This window comes from Sinocyclocheilus anshuiensis, unplaced genomic scaffold (genome assembly GCF_001515605.1).
Source record: "Sinocyclocheilus anshuiensis isolate Anshui unplaced genomic scaffold, SAMN03320099.WGS_v1.1 scaffold63, whole genome shotgun sequence".
In the NCBI taxonomy this organism is placed as follows: domain Eukaryota; kingdom Metazoa; phylum Chordata; class Actinopteri; order Cypriniformes; family Cyprinidae; genus Sinocyclocheilus; species Sinocyclocheilus anshuiensis.
The window spans coordinates 5,679,737-5,701,671 of NW_015552625.1; the positions used below are offsets into that span (position 1 = coordinate 5,679,737).

At 37.2% G+C, this 21,935-nt stretch overlaps 2 protein-coding genes across 13 annotated transcripts in view; one reads left to right on the forward strand and one right to left on the reverse strand.

Moving 5' to 3' along the window:
* The window catches only part of nsd2 (nuclear receptor binding SET domain protein 2), a 24,503-nt gene extending 20,423 nt beyond the window's left edge, over nt 1-4,080 (reverse strand). For 5 of the 6 annotated variants that reach the window (XM_016457901.1, XM_016457897.1, XM_016457898.1 and 2 more), the window contains exons 1-3: nt 3,862-4,080; nt 1,816-2,570; nt 1,479-1,671 (exon numbers count right to left, since the gene is read on the reverse strand). In XM_016457901.1, the coding sequence (XP_016313387.1) occupies nt 1,479-1,671; nt 1,816-2,556 (934 nt within the window). In that variant the 5' untranslated portion in view covers nt 2,557-2,570; nt 3,862-4,080. Of the gene's footprint in view, nt 1-1,478; nt 1,672-1,815; nt 2,571-3,774; nt 3,839-3,861 lie in introns of those variants that run through there. The other variant, XM_016457896.1, reaches the window with a different exon arrangement.
* A 1,064-nt stretch (nt 4,081-5,144) lies between these two features.
* Nucleotides 5,145-21,935, forward strand: part of letm1 (leucine zipper-EF-hand containing transmembrane protein 1) — a 24,798-nt gene continuing 8,007 nt past the window's right edge. For 5 of the 7 annotated variants that reach the window (XM_016457828.1, XM_016457830.1, XM_016457831.1 and 2 more), the window contains exons 1-10: nt 5,145-5,439; nt 13,246-13,303; nt 13,808-14,288; nt 18,915-19,058; nt 19,233-19,370; nt 19,560-19,763; nt 20,622-20,741; nt 20,827-20,958; nt 21,082-21,252; nt 21,344-21,469. In XM_016457828.1, coding sequence (XP_016313314.1) covers nt 5,361-5,439; nt 13,246-13,303; nt 13,808-14,288; nt 18,915-19,058; nt 19,233-19,370; nt 19,560-19,763; nt 20,622-20,741; nt 20,827-20,958; nt 21,082-21,252; nt 21,344-21,469 — 1,653 coding nt within the window. In that variant the 5' untranslated portion in view covers nt 5,145-5,360. The remainder of the gene's footprint in view (nt 5,440-13,245; nt 13,304-13,807; nt 14,289-18,914; nt 19,059-19,232; nt 19,371-19,559; nt 19,764-20,621; nt 20,742-20,826; nt 20,959-21,081; nt 21,253-21,343; nt 21,470-21,935) is intronic. The other 2 variants (XM_016457826.1, XM_016457833.1) reach the window with 1 other exon arrangement.

The following is a 21,935-nucleotide window of genomic DNA, read 5'->3' on the forward strand; positions in this document are numbered from 1 at the left end:
GTAATAGGCTGCTACTACTACTACTAAAATTATTAAAACCTTATTTTTAAGGAATAATCATACAATATTTCTTCAATGTTTTAATTGTAATATTAAATGACCTTTATTTTCCAAAAAATACCATTTTAATTTTCATTACTTAAAAGATAGATTAAATTTATGTTTTATGCCCTAAAATATGTAAATACACAAAGAATTTCTGTGCAAAAAATCATAAGGCTATTGTAAGAATAAATTAAACTTGTTTTTATGCTTTCAAATAAGTAGACATGCTAAAACAGAATTTGGTAACAATAAATCATAAGGTTGGTAAAAATAAAACATTTCACAGGGCCCTAAACATGTAATTTTTGTTAAACTTTTAATAAATTGATGTTAAATTGTTTAAGTTTCATGATTTTAATTAGTTAGACATGCTTTTTGATTAATACAATTTAATTTAACCATTAAAAAGGAGTCCAGAAGAAACAAAAAGAAATATAACTATTTTCCCGGTAGCTGCAGTACACAAAGCAGTGCAGCACCGGACTTTTGAAGTTTAATCGTCACATTCAGCCATATCGCAATTCTGGTCTTTCTGTCCCCAAATTTAAGACCTCTTGAAATCATAATCAAGACTTTCTTGTACAATTTAAGACTTTTTTTAAGACCCGTGGAAACCCTGTCAGGGATCTGTTTTCGGCCCTTCTTCTGCTCTTCTTTTCAATATTTAAATGCATTCTGTTCACATTACTACACTGATGCTGTCAGCCCATAATTTCAGTCCATTTCAACTACCTGGTCAAGGCAGCATTCTTTTAACTCTGTGAAAACTGCACATCTTTGCTCAATTCTTAGTCCAAAAGATACTGAATCACTGGTACATGCTTTCATAACTTCACAGCTTGGTTACGGCCTACTCACCAAAACCATCGCAATCGACCCCCCCAATCCTGTTTAAATTGCAATGGCCATCCGTTTCATCTCTTATTTACTACAAAGCACTTCTTTTAATTATTAAATCCCTTAATGACCTTGCTCCTTGAGTCTCTGAGCTACTTCAGCTGTTTCCTTGATATCCCCTAGATTCTGACTTTCCTCCATGGGTGGCAAAACATGCAGTGCCATGGCATCTAAACTCCTGATCTCACTCTTAAGTAGCCTTTGCAACTTTTAAAACTCAATTAAAAGCTTTTTTAATACTGCTTTCTCGCAGTATTACTATCCACATCAGACTCATTGTTTTTTTTATATCTATCAGTTTGCAGTTAGAATTTTCCTAATGTTACTGATCGAGTTATCTGATATTCTTTGCTTTTCCATGTCTATAAATATGGATCATTATAAAAAGGTGCAGCTAATGTTACTTCATACTAGTATGCACTGCCACAAACTGTTAAAAATTGAGCAAGACAGTAATGATGAAAATCTGTTGGTTGACAATATGGTAATGGGAAGTGCTTAAAGAACAATACGTCAACTGATCTAGCACACCTTACCTTTTGACTTAAAGTGCATGTTAATCTCCGGGTCTGTAGTGATCATGCATGGCCACCAAGGGTATCCAGACACTTTGGCCCAGATAACATCCCCCACTGAGAACTGCACACGGGGTTGTGTCTCTGTACCACTCAATTCCACATCATCCACACCCTGTGCGACATCATTCACTTCGCAGTCAGACACAGGCCCCTACAAGACAGAAATGAAGAACTGTAAGACCCATAAAAAAAAAAGAGAATCCCTCCACAAGTGGTAAACATATTTTCCTTATGATAAACAACTTATTTTGCATTAAAGACAGTCGAAGAGCCATTAAGTGCCAATAAGCCATACCTGGGTTGGGATGGCAGTTACACTAGCAGGTATCTCGCCATCAGTCTGCTCATCAGACTCAGTGGGGAGAACACATGGTTCAGTGGTGTGGTCATTAGAATTTATGGTGGGTTGCAGTAGAAGGGATTGATCAGAACTCTCAATAGGGGTTAAAATTGACTCTCTGCGATTTGGTGGAGTTCTCTTCCTTACAAGCCCCCCTTTCTTCTTTCGTCTTTCTCTCATGGCAGTTGGAGAGGCAAGAAAACCTTCTGAAAGTCTCAAAGGTGCATTTGTCTCCTCTGTTCCCTCCTCTGCATAATCTGCCCCGAATCGGTTTGTCTTCCCACCTAGATTTACCACACATTTGGTTATTTTAAAAGTGAGTTCAGGAGAAACACTGGACTTCCTCGGAGGGCTGGCATGCTGAAGAACAGGCTCCACCCCTTTGAGAAGAGGCTGTGCAGCTGTGGCAGCACAGAGCTTTGGAATTTTGTCTTGATCGCCATTTAACAAACGGGAAGTCAGGTCCTTTAGCCGCTCATGGGTGTGGTTATGACCATGACTGCCAATCATCTGCAAAACACTTTCTTGAGGTGTAGCTGCCATCTGGGTAGCGGCTTTATCCATGAGCATAGTAGGGTCAGTGCTCCCATCACCCCGACCCTTACGTCCACCAGGTGAATCAGAGGGCTGTTTCATGGTGGTAGGACTCCTGGGTTCTGGCATTGCAGGCAGTGATGTCCCCTTACTATCTGTCATAACTAACCAGGGGCCTGAAAAAGACAAAAACAATAGAGGTTTACAAAATGAAACATTTACAATCAATCCTCAACTATATATAAAAAAAGGACAAATTAATTAAAAAAAGTATGCACATGTAAACTAAAATAAATCAGTTATAGTCAACATTTGAAGTGGATCAAAACCTCAAAGTTGTCCTAAAACAAAAACTTTTTGAATCCACTTCAAATGATGACTAATGTGTGATACATACACACACACACACACATACATTTATATGCACACACATATACTCAAAATATGGTCTGGTCAGTCCATACAGCTGTGTGATTATTATGAATTAAAACATACAGTACATTGTTTATATTAGGGGGCCTCTGGGTTAGAAAAAGATGACAACCTTTGCTTTAAAATAAAAATATGCAAACACAACTACATTATGGACCACACCTTAAAATCCTAGGCCCACTAAATGTTCAAAAATAAATAAATAATAATGATGCAGCATATATATATATATATATTTTTTTTTTAACAGGTACATTTTAAAAATACAAAACGTAAAAAGATTACGAGAACAAACATAACCGACGTTTATCGAAAATCCGAATTAATTGTTCTAACCACTGCACCTGTGGCGACTACTGCAAGCTGCAGGTCCTAAATAGCCACAAATAACCAGCAGTTACAGTTCGTGTGGGACACTGTGGTTATGTGAAAGAACTGAGTGGATTATGGCAAGGATAGAGTTTGAGAACTGGAATGGTTTGGTCCCACATTAAAATGGCTTCCGTGGAGGATTCGCAGTGCGCGAGAGGGTGGCCAGCCGCTTTGATTCAGTTCAATGCACAAACCTCCTCAAATGAATCCTGAAACGAAACCCACTGATGCAAACCAAGCCATTCGATACAAAATAAGCACTGCGAGCTTTCTATCAACGAAATAAAGAAAAAAAACGTACCGCTTTTGATTTGTAACATGCACAAGGGCAATAAATGAATCATATCTAAAAAGTGAATAAAAACATAACCTAAGCAAAGCTTTATGTAAAACAGTGACTGCTCAAATGTAAATGTCCGTTCGGTCCTAAACAAGAGGCAGTTATCGAGCTATTGTTATTACAAAACGACTCGTTTATCCGTGAAAGAAAACCTCTAACATCCCACCCCGGCGTGTAATAGACAGCAATCCCCGTAATTATGACGTGCCACGATTTATTCCTGTGGGAAAATAAACCTGTTTACAGCATCTCCATTACTCCCGACGTGTATCGAGAAGCTTGCGGGAAACTCTCTCATCCCAATCAGCGCCAAAAATACTCACATCCGATTGGCTGACACGCGACGGCACAATTCAACCGGCCTTTTCAAATATCACTGTCTTCGCGGCTGAGTCTCCGTCGAACATCTTCACTTATCCGTGGCGCACTCCAAACTTCATCGCAAGTTCGTTGTTTAAGATGAAGCCATGAGATTCTGAGATCATCTGTTTTTGTTTTTATTTCGAAAAATGGCAAAGCGATACAGATCACTGCTCGAGGAATCGAGCAGAGGAGGGCAATTCTCACCATGTGACGTCAGCTGCAAGAGGGCGGGGTTATCTTGTTGCCAGTTGCACACAGAACATGTGGCGAATGCTGAGTTTTACGTTATTGTATAAAAATAACGACAACATTTTGGAATTAATTTGTTGCAATTTTTGGTTAAACATAAACCAATACTGAAATGTGTAATTTTCTTTTTAAATATATATTTTTAATTTTTCCAGTTAATATGCTTTTAGCGTGTAGTCAATTTTCACTCAAGCAAGAGTGTCTGGCAACCAGAAAATAAGCGCGCCAGACTGTGTTGCCATGTCCGCTTGTTACAAACGTCTTTTGGTTTGTTGATTTATTAAGGCGCTTACAGACATTGGTTGCGTTTTTTGGTCTTATTTCCAAAATATTAATGTACAATTGATGTATATGAACAAAGATGTATTCATTTATTTAGATGGTAAGTTGTATGTGAAACATTACATTGTTTTAAAACAGCACAATACAATTGCAGCAAATGGCATGTTTTATGTACATCATGCTACAATAAATAGACAAATGAATGACGCAGTTATCCCCCTGGGGAAAAAATTAAACTAAGTTCGCTTATTTAGACATTTTAGTGAGACAAGTCACGTATTTTTGAGCATATTATATCATACCAATTTGCTTTTATATGGAGATCTGGCAACAGTGGCGCCTCATTGGCCAGGGTTCACAAACCATTAAAATGTTTCAAAAGCAGTTTATACCCATTTCATTTCCGTTTCTAGAAGAATATTTAGCAGACAATTTTGTTAAAAAAAAATCTGTTTTAGTATTATTACATACTTAAAACAAGTGTCAGTTGCTTGTGCACACATCATCATTGCCAGTAACATTTAGGATTTAGGATTACACCATGCCTAGCTTTTTTCGGACATCAGAACGCTAATCATGCACTGTTTGTCAACTCATTTAGAGTTTCAAGATTTTCAAGAGTTTCATTTGATTGCGCTTCATCGTTTCTTCTCGGTCAGTCCTGACACCTTCACAGGCAGCCACTGCACCACGCCCCCTGGCGGCTGAGCTCAACCCACAGGAAGACGGAAGCAAATGCCGAACGCTTGCAAACTCATCGCTTGAATCACTGAGGAGGGTACAAGGGCATGAGCCAAGAGCTCGGGACTATGACTTCTGTGGATAGCTCATAAACCCGTCAGTGTGTTACCTCTTTACGTCCACTCAGCCTTACTGTAAATCTTACATAAACGCTTGACGCCTTTTCATCCACACAGACGGGAACAGAATGGCATCGATTTTGCTCACCAGATCTCGGACTCCTTTACTGAAAACATCTAGGTCATTAAAGAACGAATTCAGAAAAGGTAATACTATTCTTTGTTAATTACAGGAGATAGATTAGTATGTGATTAGTAATACGATTTGAATGGTTAATATCGTAATTCCCTCTGCCTTTGTGTAGCTATTGAAACGAACAGCGAGCCTTATGAACTGTCAAAATGCGGCACATTGTACTGATATAACGTACATACTGTGACAAGTTTTATTTATACAGCAAAACCGACTAGGCCTTGGGACTTTAATATTCCCTTGATTCGTTTACGGTGTTATTCAAACCGGACATGTTCAGACCTGTCATGTATACTTTAAATGTCTTGTGAAAAGAGTCCCTCCAGACACTACAGTCGTGTAAATCGTGGAGTTCACGACCTAGCCACTTAGCTCGCAAACCTGGCCTGCAAGATTATTAAACGACTGGTGAAATGAGAGGCTTAAATGATTAGCTAACAAGCTAACTGTACAGCCTCACAGACGGAATCAGTCATAATAACCGAGAACCATCCGACTTAAACGTTTTCATGTGCTAAATGAGGGATGCGTCCAGTACACTGTACAGATGATAATGGAGGCTCACTGTAACTGCGCGTTAGTGTGTCACACGTGCTTGTGCTTTTGTGTCATCACGCTCTGTTACTGTAAGTTATGTCCGTTCTGGAAAATAATAGTGCTGTATCTGTTGTTGACCGCTGGTCGGTCTCTCAGCTCATTGTTATGGTCAACACGCGAGTCGTTTCCACACTTTTGAAGAAACGTTTGCGTTTCGTTTAATTATGGAGCGCTTCTTTTAAGCTGAATTCCAGGAACGAACAGCAGTAGGCTATGTTAATAGCAGGTGTAGCCAGACAGACGTTGCTGTCTGGAACGTCAATGCGATCGACTCAAATCGAAAACAAATGTCTTTTAATGTTTGAAAATTGACGCACGTGTCATTTTTATGTTTTATATAGTCATAATCTATGAGTAATGCGTCTGTGTATCGTTTTAGTGCGTCATGTTTTGCTCAGGCTGCTGGAGAACAGAAGCTCATAGACTTGTGTGTACTGGAGGTTATCTGAGGACAGGCTCATCAGCCGTCTGTCGTTCCTTATTATTGACCTGTCTTAGAAAAGCACGATAACGTGTATCAAAATATAAGTTCGGGTTAGCTTAATGAAATGATCAGAAATATATTACTGTGGTGCAGTGTGATGTAGCCTACATAATACTACTCAGGGATGAGTTTCCATTGCTACGACGGATTTCCGTCAATTGGAAAAAATGAGGGGAAAAGAAACATGTAGCACATTGTTGTAAAAACATAAGTCAGTCCTTGAGAAATAAATTTGGTTAAAAACCTATCGTTCATTAATGAACAAACCTCATAGTTTCTTGTGTGCTTTTGCCTTGAGCACACCATGCAATTTTCTTTCTTCAGAGACAGAAACACTCTAAGTGAATACTAAGGATAATATCTGATTTTTTTAATGCGATTGAACCAAACTGCAACATTTGCGGTTTAGCAGGATTCATGATCCATCACTCATATGGACTGAGTTGTAAAGTTTCCATTATTTTTATCTGCCATTTTTGTTTTAATTTCCCTAATTAGACATATGCCATATATTAATCTAACCAATATTAATATTTACATTAATTGAAAATTACAATTCAGAGCTTATCAAAACCATGATAACTTAATACATTTAAGTAATACTTAATTGAAAAACAGTTCAGTCATAAATTGTTCACAGTTTTCTTTAAGTAAATAAAGGAAATTACACAGCACAAGTAAATGGTAATAAAAACCACAAATATCTGGACCTTTCAGCCGTAGCAAGCGGCTATGGCCTTATAACTTGTCTAAATAAAATAAACCATTTGCCTACTTTCTCAACCACAACATTGCTGCCACAATCTCTAATTAATTTCGAAATATACTTGAAGTGCTTCCTGAGAAACCCCAGTAACTCCCATGTGTGGACTTTCTTTCTTGTAGCTAGTCTGAAGCGGTGTGGTCTGGCAAATGATTAACCGCAGCTCTGCTTGACAGACTATAAATTAGAGGTCCGATCAGAATATGCATTGTTAGGTAAACAAATGCTACCATGAATAGCTTTCATAACATTCAGTCTTTGGATTACCAGTAAGCATGACAACACTGACTATTAACAAACTAAATGATTATTCAGATGACCGAATAGTTGGGCTGTTGACATTGACACTACATGCACAAAATATTCAAAGAAGAGTTTAATGAGACAGAAAGTCTTAACCTACATTGTCACTTGCCAGAGATGGGGTTTTCTTATCAGGACACTAGCTCAATCCACAGGCTTCTACCAAGCTGGTTAAATGTACCAGTACAGACTGTGACTTGGCACAGGCAACCAACATGAGAGAGAAGGACACCTGATGTGTCCTGCCAATAGCAGTCAGAGTTTGTGTGGTTCTGTTGTTTTCTTTAAAGACAAATGGCACCTGTTGAACATTTGTGATGAAGCCAAAAGGTTTTTCTGTGTATATTTTGATTGGAGTTGACGGTCATATTATATATGGAGATCAGGGAATCAGATGATCAAAGCTAAGTCTTGACCTTGTTTGCATAAATGAGGTACATCTGTGGGACTTAGTAGACTTAGTTTCACTCCGGCTGTGTTATCTCACTCTCAGAGGGACTGCTACCTCTGATAAGACTGTCACACAAAACTGCTGCCTGAATGCTGACAGAGTCAGACACTATTGGTGAGAAGGTTTCATAAGGAATAGACAGCCCCATGAGCCTTGCATTAACTTTTTTTTTTTGCCCACTGTAACATATTTTGCCAGAAGTTGACATGCCAGACCAAAGGGGTCAAAGTGCGTAGTTACAATTAAGTATCATTGTATTAAAGTTGTATGTTTTTTTTCCCTGTCTACTGCCTTTTGGCATCTCTAGTAAAGGGTTTAGGCCTGTAGTGTGTTCTTCAGCCAGTCAGCATGTAAAAATGTAATTTTCCTGTGGCTCCAAGTCACATGGCACTTACAGCAATGATTGAGAATTGTAATGATGGATTATATTATTGAACGTCTTGTTTGAATTGCTTTAACAAACAGAGCGATGTTGCGAAAGCATTGCAGTGTTTAGGAAAGTCAGTCTATGAATTGCTTGCTTGTAGTTGACTCTGCACATTAGTAGAAAGTATTTTAACTTTGTCAAAACTACAGTACATCCTGTACCTTAAAACCACCTACTCCCAAGCATTAGATTAAACAATTAGTTACATAGAAGACATCTGAAGCAGCATGTGGAGCATTTTATGGGTCCACCCTCATATGATCACTCTTTGTTCATTTCTCTCCTAGACACACCCTGAATCTGGTGCAGTTGAGTACTTTACATTGCATCCTAAAACAGAAAAGATTTGTGACCACAAAGTTGTGTTAGTTTTTTCCTCACCCCTTCAAGGAACTTAGACAACACCCATGAAAGTTCAGGTTCTTTTAACATGTCATCATTATATGCAGGCTGTGCTTATTTTAAATGTATACATTTTATACATTTATATCTATACATTTATACATATACAAATTCTACATTCTTAAAAAATAAAGGTTCTTTATTGGCCTCTATGGTTCCATGAATAACTTTTGACATCCATAAAACCTTTCCATTGCACAGACGGTTCTTTACAGTGGAAAAAGTTTCTTTAGATTATTAGAATATTTTCACTTAAAGAAAAAAAAAATATTATTTTAAGAAATGTTCCCTGAAAGTTTTTTTAGGGAACTCAAAATGCTTCTATGGCATTTGCCATAAAATCCCCCTTTTGGAACCTTTATTTTGAAGAGTGCATCCTGTTCTCTTCTGTTCAGAGAGCTTTGTATTCTATATGCAAACACAAGGAGATGTACAAGAGGATAGAGATCTCGGGCCATCTGCCAGCTGTAGACTGAGCTCGAGATGCGAGGCCAGACATCCTATAGAGCTAAATATAGAGAGCGAAAGTAGAAAGCATTTATCCTTCCATACGAACATCCTGGCATCAATAGGATTAGACTGCACTGGGCCAAGGGTCTTACATGTGAAGCAAACATGGCAAGCACTACCCAGATTAGGCTTCACCTGGGCATTGGAGCAAAGGTCCTAAACCATAGTACTGAAGGGAAGTGGGATGAGAATGGATTAATTATGGAGTCTGGCCTCGTCCAATTGTCTCTGAGTGGATAAATCAGAGAATCACGAGACCGTAAGTATATGTAATCCAGAGATTGCATGGTGTACTGGAGAAGGAAATGGTTCAGGAGAAAGTCAGCTTTGATGGATTGCTGTATTTCAGGGAAAAGGAAACTGTGTGCTTACGTACATGTGTGGGATACAGTCAGAATGGGTGAGAATAGCTTTACTGGCTTACTCTAGATAAGGGAGTTTCCTGAAGTTACATTTACAGTAAGTAGAAGGACATCCTGCATTTATAGTCCACTCCTTTACTTTTCCTACTTAAAGAGATCTTTCAAATCTAATTTTCACTTCTGCTTTAAACTTAACACATCACAATTTGAGACACGCAAGAAGTACTGCTATTTTGCATCCTAGAAATCAAACCTGGCGCGACACGTGTCGGACAACTGTTCGGAATGGGGCCATTTCAGACTATTTTGGCGCCCTATAGGCAAAATCCCTATTGGTGTTGTATGATTTTGCTTAGGATAATGACATGATTATTTAAATTGGTTAAAAATTTGGTTATGGTAGCTTATCAAACACTTTTATTATTTTGATGATGCCATCATTCATTTTAAAAAATATATTATTTAAATATACACTAAATAACGGTTAAACTGTTCAAATTGAAAAACATTCTAATGCTAATATTCAGCTGCTTAAATGTACTTAACCCCTTCTTTTTGTTGCTAAAATGCAGTGTCATTACGTTAACATAGGATTGGGATGCTCATTGGCACCCCCTTTAATTTGAGGTGCCCTAAGTAACTGCCTAGTTTGCCTATGCCTAGAAAAGGCCCTGATTCAGAAACTCAAAAAATCAAGGGCTTTGTAAAATGTTGTCTCTGCTTTTTAAACTGGGACAGGATAAAATGTTTTATGATTTAAAAAAAATGACATAATTCACCTTTTGATTGTCCTGTTGGAACAAGCAGAAATCTGGTTTACAGTGGGTTATTTGTTGAAAAGGAACTGGTGTAAAAATGAATTTGATTACACTATTTGATTATCTGTTAACAGAAAATTTAGCATGTTCAACCCTGTGTTTAGCACATTTTTACAAAACAATTTTTAAGTTTTAAAAACAATTATGTAGATACTAACCCAAGATCAGTGCAGAAAATAAATACCAAAAGTCAGAAGATATGTTATTGGTTTCAAGTGATCCATTTCAACAGGCGATTCACTTCAAGTCTGGTGGTTTCCTGGTACTGGGATATTTACCCTGTTCTTGCTCCTGAAGAGCTGTAGCTAACGTTACCATGAGTTAGACATAGGGCTGCACGATTAATCGAATGCGATTGTCATGCACATTTTGATAGTAATGCCGGTTCTGTAATCAGCAGTAAATCATCATCACGTGCTTTCAGATGGAGCAGAATTTACTACACATAGCCGTAGTTCACTGACAAATTACGCAAAAAAATCGCAGACGATTTTATTGCGCGATTATGAAATCGAAGAAATCGTTCGCGATAATGACAGCTGTTTGCATAGCTTCTCAGTGAACTACGGCTCTGTGAAGTAAATGCTGCTCCATCTGAAAGCATGTGAAAATACCACATTTAATAACATATTTTTACTCCAAACTCTCTTCATAATGTCAGTCGAGTGTTTGAAATAAATCCTTCTGTGAGATGATGTGGCTTCTTACACAGAATAAGGCACGCAACATATTTCATAGTATTTAAGCAGTGATAAAGGCATTGCATTATAAATATACTTTATTTTAATGAAAATTATAAGAAGAACTCAGATAAACCGTATATTGCCGTAGTCGTGTGTTTATTAGTCACGTTGAATCAATAAAAGCAGTTAAATCTTCTGTTTATTCAGCTGCAGCAATAGGCATTTTCTGGGTTTCTTCTGCGAGGCGTATTTGGAGTTTAAGCGCGAGAGCGCCCTCTGGCCTTTGGATGGAGATTTACTGCTGATCACAGAACAGTGCTTCACTGAAAGGTACGCATGACAATCGCAGCTTCTGTCGAATCGCGATCTCGATTCCATTTCGATTTATCGTGCAGCCCTAGTTAGACATTATTGAAATGTACTCGGCCATCCTTGTGTATCTGAGTTTGTCGCCTCAGACATGCAGAGTGCTTGTGATGGTCATTACCAGGGAAATACTATGCTTGAACATCTGACAGACAGCTGCAATGGGTGTCTTATTTAACTGTACTGTAGTTTAACATAAGCAGTACTTGTAATTAGTCATATGCCTGAGAGGGGGAATATCCACCAGGAATGCTAATGTGTTTCATCCATCCGTGTAAAAAAATGTGAGCTATGTAAACTCTTCACTGCATCAGTTGCAGCGTTTTTGTGTGAGGTCTGTTTCCTGATGTAACCTGTATGGAGGTTGTTTCATAACCGATCCACACGCACACACACACACACACACACACACACACACACACAAACAAGTAAATAGCACGCAGTCAGGTTCATTATGTGCCAGTGTGCAATGGACATGACAAAATACTTTGACTAGGTGGATAAAAGAATGAGTCATATTCAAGCATTTGTTTAAGCATGTAGGCAGGTACAGTTTCAACTGTATTTGTATTTAATGTATTTTGTGGCTGCACATTCCATGGCATAACAGCATTAGATGACAGTGCGTAAGCATATTGCTTCCTAACACCACTCCATGTAAAAAGGTTATTGTGTTATTTAGGTATTAATTAAGTCAGGGATTTTTAGGGGGTTTGCAAAAATTGGAGAGAGAGAAAAAGCTTTTAGAAAATGTATTTTTAGGACTGTCAAAGTTAACGTGCTCTTAAAGGGATAGGGTCACCCAAAATTAAACTTCTGTTATCATGTACTCATTACTTTTTTATTTTATTTTTTTTTTAACTTTCACATTTACCAAATTTGCTAATATTATATTACTATTTAATTCTACTTTCAAAACACTGATTAACCTGTGATTTGTTGCAGTTGTTTTAAAGTCTGTCTAAAGTTCTAGTTTTTGTGAGACAGTGAGAAAAAAAGCATAGTTTTGTGAACAAAATGTGTTTATAGATATTAGATACACCATTAACTTTATAGAACTTTTTTAAAAATATTTTCCAGAAAACAATAAATTTGCTTTATTCCAATAATAACAGAAAAGCTAATTATTTAATTTGGGAAACAATTATGTAATTCTGTTCTCTTTATAAAATTGTCTTGAATATGAAAAAATTATGGAATAAATTGAACTGAAGGATTCTTTCTTGGCATCAAAAGGCTAGAAAAGCCCAGAATTAAGGTTTGTTTGTGAAAAGTTGAAAGTGTTTTGGACTCCTCCATATGCATAAGTGCCTCCATTGCTTAGTTTCTGATATAGTCTAATATATATGGGACCTTACACACCTTCATTTGTGTGTCCTTTCACTTGGCAGTGGTGATATTTTTCCCTGTCTGTGTATGCATGGGATCAAGTATTTTCTCTGTCCTTTTCCGTGATCCCGTGCTGGCCTCAAGCCTGTAGCACTCTCCATGACCCTTTATGTTATATCATATCATCTGGGTTTTTTTATCATGCACAGATAAGATGCACAGTTATATTGCATTACTCTGTTGGTCCATCCTTCTTCATGGTGGTCTCATAAGTGTGCTGTGTGTTATCTAATGTTATATTTTCTTTACTCTGAATCTCTTTCAGGAAAGTTATCAGAAAGCACATGCTTTAACTGCACTGCACTGCGGTTAGCCACAAGCAGGTAAATGGAATTGAAAATTAAATTGTATCTGGGTCAGTGACATGATTCTCATTTATATCCGAATCTATTTGGAGAAAAGTGCAATTCATCCATACTGTGGTAGTTAATACTACCATCCAAAGTTAACTTTGAATTGTAGTATTAACTATATAAAATGTTTTTTTACTATCATCACAACTGTTTTCAACATTGATAATAATAAGAAATGTTACCTGATCATCAAATCAGCATATTAGAATGATTTCTGACTGGAGTATTAATGGCTGCTGAAAATGATAAAAGAATAAATTACATTTTATAATATATTACAATAGAAAACAATTATATTAAATTGTAATAATATTTCACAATACTACTGTTTTACTGTATTTTTGATCAAATTGATGCAGCCTTGGTGAGCATAAGAGACTTGCTTCAAAAACGCTGTCATTTTTTTTTTTATTGTTTCAAATTGGATCTTTATTTAAAGATTGTTTAGGCTGATGCATGACGTCTGTTTTTCTGCAGTCCTGGTGTTCTTGGAGGCAGTGTCTGGCCTCATGCATCATCTGTCCTGTACCTTGACAATTCATCAGCACTTCAGCGCCGCTTGTCCAGGTCACCTCGTCTGTACTGTGCCATCTTAGTACCTGACCCTGCCCTGCCTATCAACACCCACTCCACGTACCCCAGGACGCTAGCCTGGCCACAGAACACCCCAGTCCGGTGGGTACATACTACAGGCCGTCTCCATGATGATTCGAAGGTAGAGCGTTCTTTACGTTCACTGAAGGATCGGAATAAAAAGCTCGAGGAGGGTGGTCCGGTGTACAGCCCGACGGTAGATGCCGAACCTGTGAGACGGACAATACGTCAACGTGTGATTGATGAGGTGAAGCATTACTATCACGGGTTCCGCCTACTATGGATGGATACGACTATTACGGTGCGGATGCTCTGGAGGGTGCTGAATGGACACATTCTGTCACGCCGAGAGAGGAGACAGGTAAACACTAGGGCTGTCAAGTGAATTTTTATCTTACACAATCAGTACGTTTACATGGACAACAATATTCCGATTTTAACTTGATTAAGACTATACTCCGATTAAGAATCTACCATGTAGACTGAGATTTTTGATTACCTTAATCCGGCTAAAGTCATACTCGAAGTAAACACAAATCAAATTAAGACATGTGGAGTATTCCTATTTTAGTCGCATTATTGAAGTGCAGTATAGACATGTACACACCTTAATCACATTATTAGCATCGTGTAGGACTTTTCGCCACATTTTGCGACAGGATACACACACGACAGTGGTCAACCGTTTGATGGCAAATAAAAGAGCTTCAACACCGCCGTCGTCTGTATGCACATACAAATAATTAACTGCACTTGAAGCTTTCATAAAATTAAAAATAAAACACCCAAAACTGTATATGGCATCATCACGAAGACGAACTATATGTTTATATGTGAAATTCTAGATGGGACATCGGATGGTGTCGCGTGGGGACGTAATGACGTGTACCATTAATCGAACTATGTACTATAACATGTAAAACAGGAACATGAAAGGAATATTCTAAAAGCAACTCATGTAAACACCTTAATAATAATATTGTCTTATTTAGAATAAGGTAAATAATCAGATTATTGATGTCGATATAAACGTAGTCAATGTGGCGATTAATTAATCTAATTAATTGCAAATTAATCGCACATCAAATTTGGCTGAAAAATCACCCCCAAAAGCTAATGTGCAGCCATTATTGTGTTAAATGAGAAAAGCATCAAATAGACATTACAAAAAGTAGCTTTAGAAAAAAAAAATCTTTTTTTTTTTTTTCATTTTTCATTTTTGTGTGAAACGTCCCTTTAGTTAGTTTTTTTAGTAATATGGAATTTTTTTTATTTTCATTTTTTTTATTAATATGAAAATATTAAATGATTTTTAATGAAATTATACCCTAAATAAGAAACTAAAACTGCCAGTAGATGGCAGTAAATGTCTTCATAAATAAGTCATTGAATCGTTCATTCATTATTTCGATTCGTTCAAACAGCTGATTCATTCAGAAGGGAAGTAAATGGCTCTCTTTATGAATGGGCCATTGAATTATTGGTTCACCCGATTCATTCAAAATGCGGATTCATTCAGAAATTGTGTTTCTTGGAAACGCACAACAGTTCTGCTGGGGCTTTAATAGGTAATATTTCCCTTGGCAAAATTGAGCACAAACAGACGTTATGGCATTAATTGCATTAAAAATTTTAACTATTTACTATTTTGGTTTCATGGGGGTACTTGGCATCAGGAGTTGTGAAAAACCCTGTTCTGCAATGTCTGAAGGATAGCCATTGGATGACTTGAGTTGAAAGGATTGAACCTTCCCAATCAATATTCCTCTGTTCTGATAAGTTTATGATAAATAACTGTACCCTGACTCCTGAAAGTTGCCAGTCAGATTAGAACTGCCAACGTTTAAACAAAAGTTGAACTCTGCTCAAATTTGTCATATGTTAAATCGTTGTCAGTGTGAACGTCCCTCAAGGCTGAGACCACCTAATAACCTTATCCTTAAAGAGTCAATGACAACATGATTGCATTGAGATTTGGTAATAATAAAGTAGACATCAGACACCTTTGTCCTTTATTGCAATACTCTAAGTAGATTTACGAAATGTTAGTATTTGCAATAAAACTTCCCCACACACACATAAATGGGTTGAAACTTGGGTCTTTACGTATAGTAATGTTTAATAGAAAATGCAAGGAAAATTGTCATTGTATCACTCTGGGGTTGTCAGTTGACCTGTCATTGCTTATGCCTGTCATTGCCCTATGGATTTAACCCAGTGTAATGTAATTAAGTCGTGCATAGTAGGATTTGGGGTGGGTGGTTAGCATTCTTCCGTAGTTTAATCTTAGTCCTGTAAAGTGTGACTGGATCTCTTCTGTAGCGTAATGATTTAAATGAGTGCCATGCTGAGTCTTCATGGAACAGCCATTAGAGATTACCCTGTAAGTCAGGAGTCCAGGGGAGACCCAAGACACTTTAACTAGCTCACATGGGATTCCTGAGGCCTTTAGGATAAAATTTAAGTCCATTAAGTCCAATTTAACAACTCTTTTATTTAAGATGAAATACTATTTACATTTAGTTAGGATACATTTAGTCCCACTCATTCATTCATATCCTATAATCGCAATTTAAATTTCAATACTTAAATTTCAGTACAAGCATCATTTTCTAGGTCTGCAGACATCTACACTAATACACTAATACATCCTTATGATAGTACAGTTTGAAGTGCTCTGCTTTTGTAATTTTGAGATCAGAAGAAAATTACATGGCCAAAAAGTTAAGGAGTTTTATCTCATTAACTCCTTTAATCAATGTTCAATCAATGGTCTTCCTATTCTTTTCTTTTCCTATCTCCTTCTTGTAGTTTAATGATTGATAGATCAGTATGGCTCACATTGACACATAGTTGGCCACTAGCCCAGGCTGAACCCTGTAAAGTGATGTCCAGCTGAGAAATGTTGTCCTTAGGGCAGAAGTAAGAGAGCGGTTAATTGAGGTCCAGTGCATTAGCTTTATATTACCTTTATTAAGTGATTGAACTTATAATTTCTGGCGGACAATAAAATGGTGAAAAAACAGACCTACATCAAAGCATTTTGACTTAGTTCAGTAAGAAACCACCCAGAAGAACAACCCATCAGTCACAGCAACATGGCCATGGTTTTTTCCCCCCACAGAAAGCAACAAACCTCACTTTTTTTAAGTACTTTCAAAATCCACAAAGTTATCAACTACCATTAAAAAGTTTTAAGCTTACTTATATTATACAATTGTATTATTTATTTATTTTTAAAAATCTATTTAAAAAAATATTTCTATTTCAAATAAATGCAGATTTTTTTTAGCTTTCTATTAATCAAAGAATCCTAAAAAAAATAAACTATGTTTTCAGCATTAATAGTAAGAAATGTTTATTGAGCAGCAAATCAGCATATTAGAATGATTTCTGAAAGATCAAGTGACACTGAAGACTGGGGTAATGATGCTGAAAATTCAGCTTAAATCGTAATAATTTTTCATTATATGACAGATGTATTGTATTTTTCCAATAAATGCAGCCTTGCTGAGCATAAGAGACTTTAAAAACATTACAAAATCATACCGACCCCAAACTTGTTAGTGTAAATACAAGGTTACTGCTCTTCTGTATTACATTTGAGTTTTCAAGCACACAGAAGATTGCAGCTATCACACGTTTTATTACATGATTGGCTCTGTTAGCACAGTACTAATACCTTCCCAGCCTCAAATTCTCAGACAGTTGCATGACTCAGCCTGTTGTAAAGTGACACTTTAGTGACGCATATAATCTATAACCGTTGGAGGTCTCCATTGCGTTCTAAGTCAGTACGTACTGGAAATTGCTCAGGCTTTGTGTCACAGCTCACTCTGTCACTCTCTCAGAATGAACTGTCCGTCCTTGGGTTGCTAGGATATTAATGCCCAACATTATCCACGACATTACTCCTATCATTTCTCCGCAATCATGGCAATAGTACTGAGAAGAGTGATGTTTGGTTTTACTCTGGTGACAGTTATATGAAGCCACAGAGATAGAAACACGCCCTTAAATTTTGGTCTTCTGGCAAACATTTTACAAACATTTGCTGCAAGCAATCATTGTAAACATTAATGGTGTCACTATTATTGCTTTTACTTTTTATTGCTTATACTATCTATCTATCTATCTATCTATCTATCTATCTATCTATCACTTGTTTGTAGGTCTGCACAATTTATAGATCTATTTTTTTTCTTGTTTTTTTTTTTTATTTTAACTAATTATTTTATTTAATTTTATTTATTTATTATTATATTTTAATTATCTTTTTTGTACAGATGTCTGTTTTTTCATTTTTAAGTTGTATTTATTTATTTTATTTTGATTTGTTTTATTGTATTTTACCTGATGTCTCAGAGCTGTCCTTTTTTAACTTAAATTTTTTTTTTTTTACTTTACAGGAGTGAATCATACATAAAAGCATCTAGGTTACGTTTGACAAAAATAAATACATAAATACAATTGGAAGTTAGGATTAATATTAATATTTTTAGGACCATTAATATTTTTAACTATTTTTTTTTGTAAATCCTAGTAATTTTACACTAATTAAAATTGATGGACATGATGTTAAATGTCCTTAACTTTCATGAAAATAATGTTGCAATGTAGAAAATCAATTTTAAACAAAAGCTTCTTAGGCAAAATAGGCTTCTTTCTTTTGATTTTGGGGTGAAATAGGAACAGGATATGAGGTTCTTTACCCAAACAGTAGATAGGAAAAGTTTTAGAGAGAACTCTTGACTCTGACTCTTTTCATCTCCCAGCTGGATTAGAGCTCTAATTTTATTCTCTTATGTAGTCCTGCCAGAGCAGATCACTCTGTAGAGTCGGTTCTTTGCACTTCACGACAGGGATTTCAGGGGTTGTACTTCATTTTTAGTTCTAGAGATTAGATTTCCACCACTGATCAATAATTGCATTTCATCACCAAAGCAGCAATCTGCTGACATCACTGCCTATGTCATGTTAATTGCAGTTCCTGAGGACGTGTGCAGATGTCTTCCGGCTTCTGCCCTTTCTGGTCTTTATCATCGTTCCATTTATGGAGTTTCTGCTTCCTGTTGCACTGAAACTTTTCCCTAACATGTTGCCTTCCACCTTTGAGACACAGTCCAAAAAGGTACGCTGACCTTTTGAGTTTTAATCTGTAAAGACCTTAATTGTATTTCTGTCTTAGTACACCTCTTATGCATCTACTTATACAATACCTGTACCAAACCTATTTGACCTCGTATCATCTCTCTCTCTCTCTCTCTCTCTCTCTCTCTCTCTCTCTCTCTCTCTCTCTCTGCAGGAGGAAAGACTAAAGAAGGAGCTGAGAGTGAAGTTAGAGATGGCCAAGTTCTTGCAGGACACAGTCGAGGAGATTGCACTAAGAAACAAAGCAGCCAAAGGCAACGTGACCGAGGAGTTCTCCACTTTCTTTCAGAAGGTAGATCATAGTCACACTTGCTCAGAACTCGTCCTGAAAAAACAACACTACTGCTTCTCCCAAGTGATTCTAAACAGCGCTGTATTGCCCCCATGTGGTGATGCTTATGAATGCTATCTCATAAGTACCATGAATGAGAGCTTTTTTTGAATGAGAACTTTCTCTCTCTTCCCCTTACTCTTCTCTCAGATCCGTGACTCAGGAGAGAGACCCAGTAATGAGCAGATCATACGTTTCTCTAAGCTGTTTGAAGATGAACTGACCTTAGATAACCTGACACGGCCGCAGCTGGTGGCTCTGTGCAAGCTTCTGGAGCTGCAGTCCATCGGCACCAACAATTTCTTGCGCTTTCAGCTCATCATGAAACTCCGAGCCATCCGTGCAGACGACAAGGTTAGAACCTGTCTTTACTCAAATGAGATTGTGTTTTTAAGAAGAGTCACATTTTTTTTTGCATTGTCTTATTTATAACAGTAGTATGTTGTGCTGGGCGGTATACCGGTTCATACCGAATACCGGTGTTTATTTTTGTTTAAAATCTTATATATTAAAATGGTAAAATATGTATAGGTTATATAGTAAAATGTGTATATTTTATATGTATTTAATATATGAATATATATGTTGTTTATTACTGTGATGACAAAGCTGAATTTTGAGCAGTCATTACTCCAGTCTTCAGTGTCTCATGATCCTTCAGAAATCACTCTAATATTCTGTTTAGCGGCGCAAGAAACAGTTTTTATTATCGATATTGAAAACAGTTGTGCTTCTTAATTTTTGTGACCACATTTTTTTCAAAATAGAAAGTTCTAAAGAACAGCATTTATTTGAAATGGAAACCTTTTGTGGCATTATAAATGTCTTTACTGTCACTTTTGATCAATTTAATACATCCTTGCTGATTAAAATGACGAATGGTATTGTATATACTTTTATTTATTCAACATCAATTTATAGTGACCACAGCTGTTAAACTTTAAAAAGAAAAAGAAAAAAGAAAAGAAAAAAAACAACAACATAAAAGTAGTTAAATGTAAAATGTCTTATGTCATTATATATTTAGTGTATAAGAATTCAGAGCAAATTAGAATTATCATTAATTTCTATATGAATTTCTATGAATTGAATTTCTGAGTTTCATGAATTTCTTTTTCAATTAGCAACTTTCTAAATTAAAATTTCATGATTCCTATTAAGAATGATGATTCCTAGCTGATTTCTTTGCGTGTGTGTGTGTGTGATTGACAGCTGATAGCAGAGGAAGGAGTGGACAGTCTGAATGTGAATGAGCTGCAGGCAGCATGTCGTGTGAGAGGGATGAGAGCTCTGGGTGTGACGGAGGAGAGACTCAGAGAGCAGCTTAAACAGGTAACACATGCTTTTCTCCTCTACAATGATTACTTCCTAGTAATAGGTCTTCTCATCATGTATTTCACACTTCTGATCATGTCAGTGGTTGGAGCTTCACCTCAATCTGCACATCCCCACATCTCTGCTGCTGCTGTCCCGAGCTATGTTCCTGCCAGACACACTGTCCCCTGCGGACCAGCTTAAAACCACACTACAGAACCTGCCAGAGATTATGGTATGTACTGCACAATATATAGAATATTTACAATTATATGTAGGGTAATGTATGGTTGTATACATGTAGCAAGTGCTTCAGATTTGTGTAATGACAGTGTGTTGTTTGTTTGTGCATTCACAGACTAAAGAGGCGCAGGTGAAGGTGGCAGAGCTGGACTTCTCTAAAGTGGATAACAAAACCAAGCTGGAGGCCACACTACAGGAAGAGGCAGCTATCCGGCTGGAAAACAGAGAGCGGGACCTGGAGAGACTGGCTGATGCTGCAGAGAAAGAAAAGGAACAGGCCGCGCGGGTCATTAGTCACTTTCAGTCTGACAGTGATTCCTGCGTCATACCTGTGGTATAGTTGAAATGTTCATGGAAGGTTTTATATGTGTTTCCAGGAGGCTGAGGTGGTGGAGTTGGAAGCAGAACGACGGGAGGATGCAGAGCATGCTCTCTCCAGTGTAGATGTGGCCATCCATTCAGAAACACTACGAGATACTGCACCAGTGCTGGAGTGTATTAAGGTAAGACAATCTCTCTCTCACATACACACACTCACACACAAGAGGTGAAGAGAAAGTTTTTCACTTAAAGGTGACATATCATGAAAATCTGACTTTTCCAGGTTTTAAGTGCTATAATCAGGTCCCCGTTGCATCTACCAACCAAGGAAATGTGAAAAAGATTAACCCAGTAACTTTGTTTTGGTAAGCCTTTTTCTGCAAGTGTCTGAGAAAATGAGCGCGTCAGATTTCGCTCCCTTGGTGACGTGGCAAAGGGATCTCATTATAATATTACCACCCCTTAATCTGTAAATTTACACCCACGGCGCCGTTATTGTGTTTTCGTAAGCGACAACGGTGTATTAGTTCTAATGCCATTGCGAAAGTTTGAGCAAAACATGCTAACTGTTCTGTCTTTGGCTGCACAGATGAGCACAGAGCACTGTTTAGAGTCCCAGCCTCAGAGGAGACAACAGAGCAGTGGATT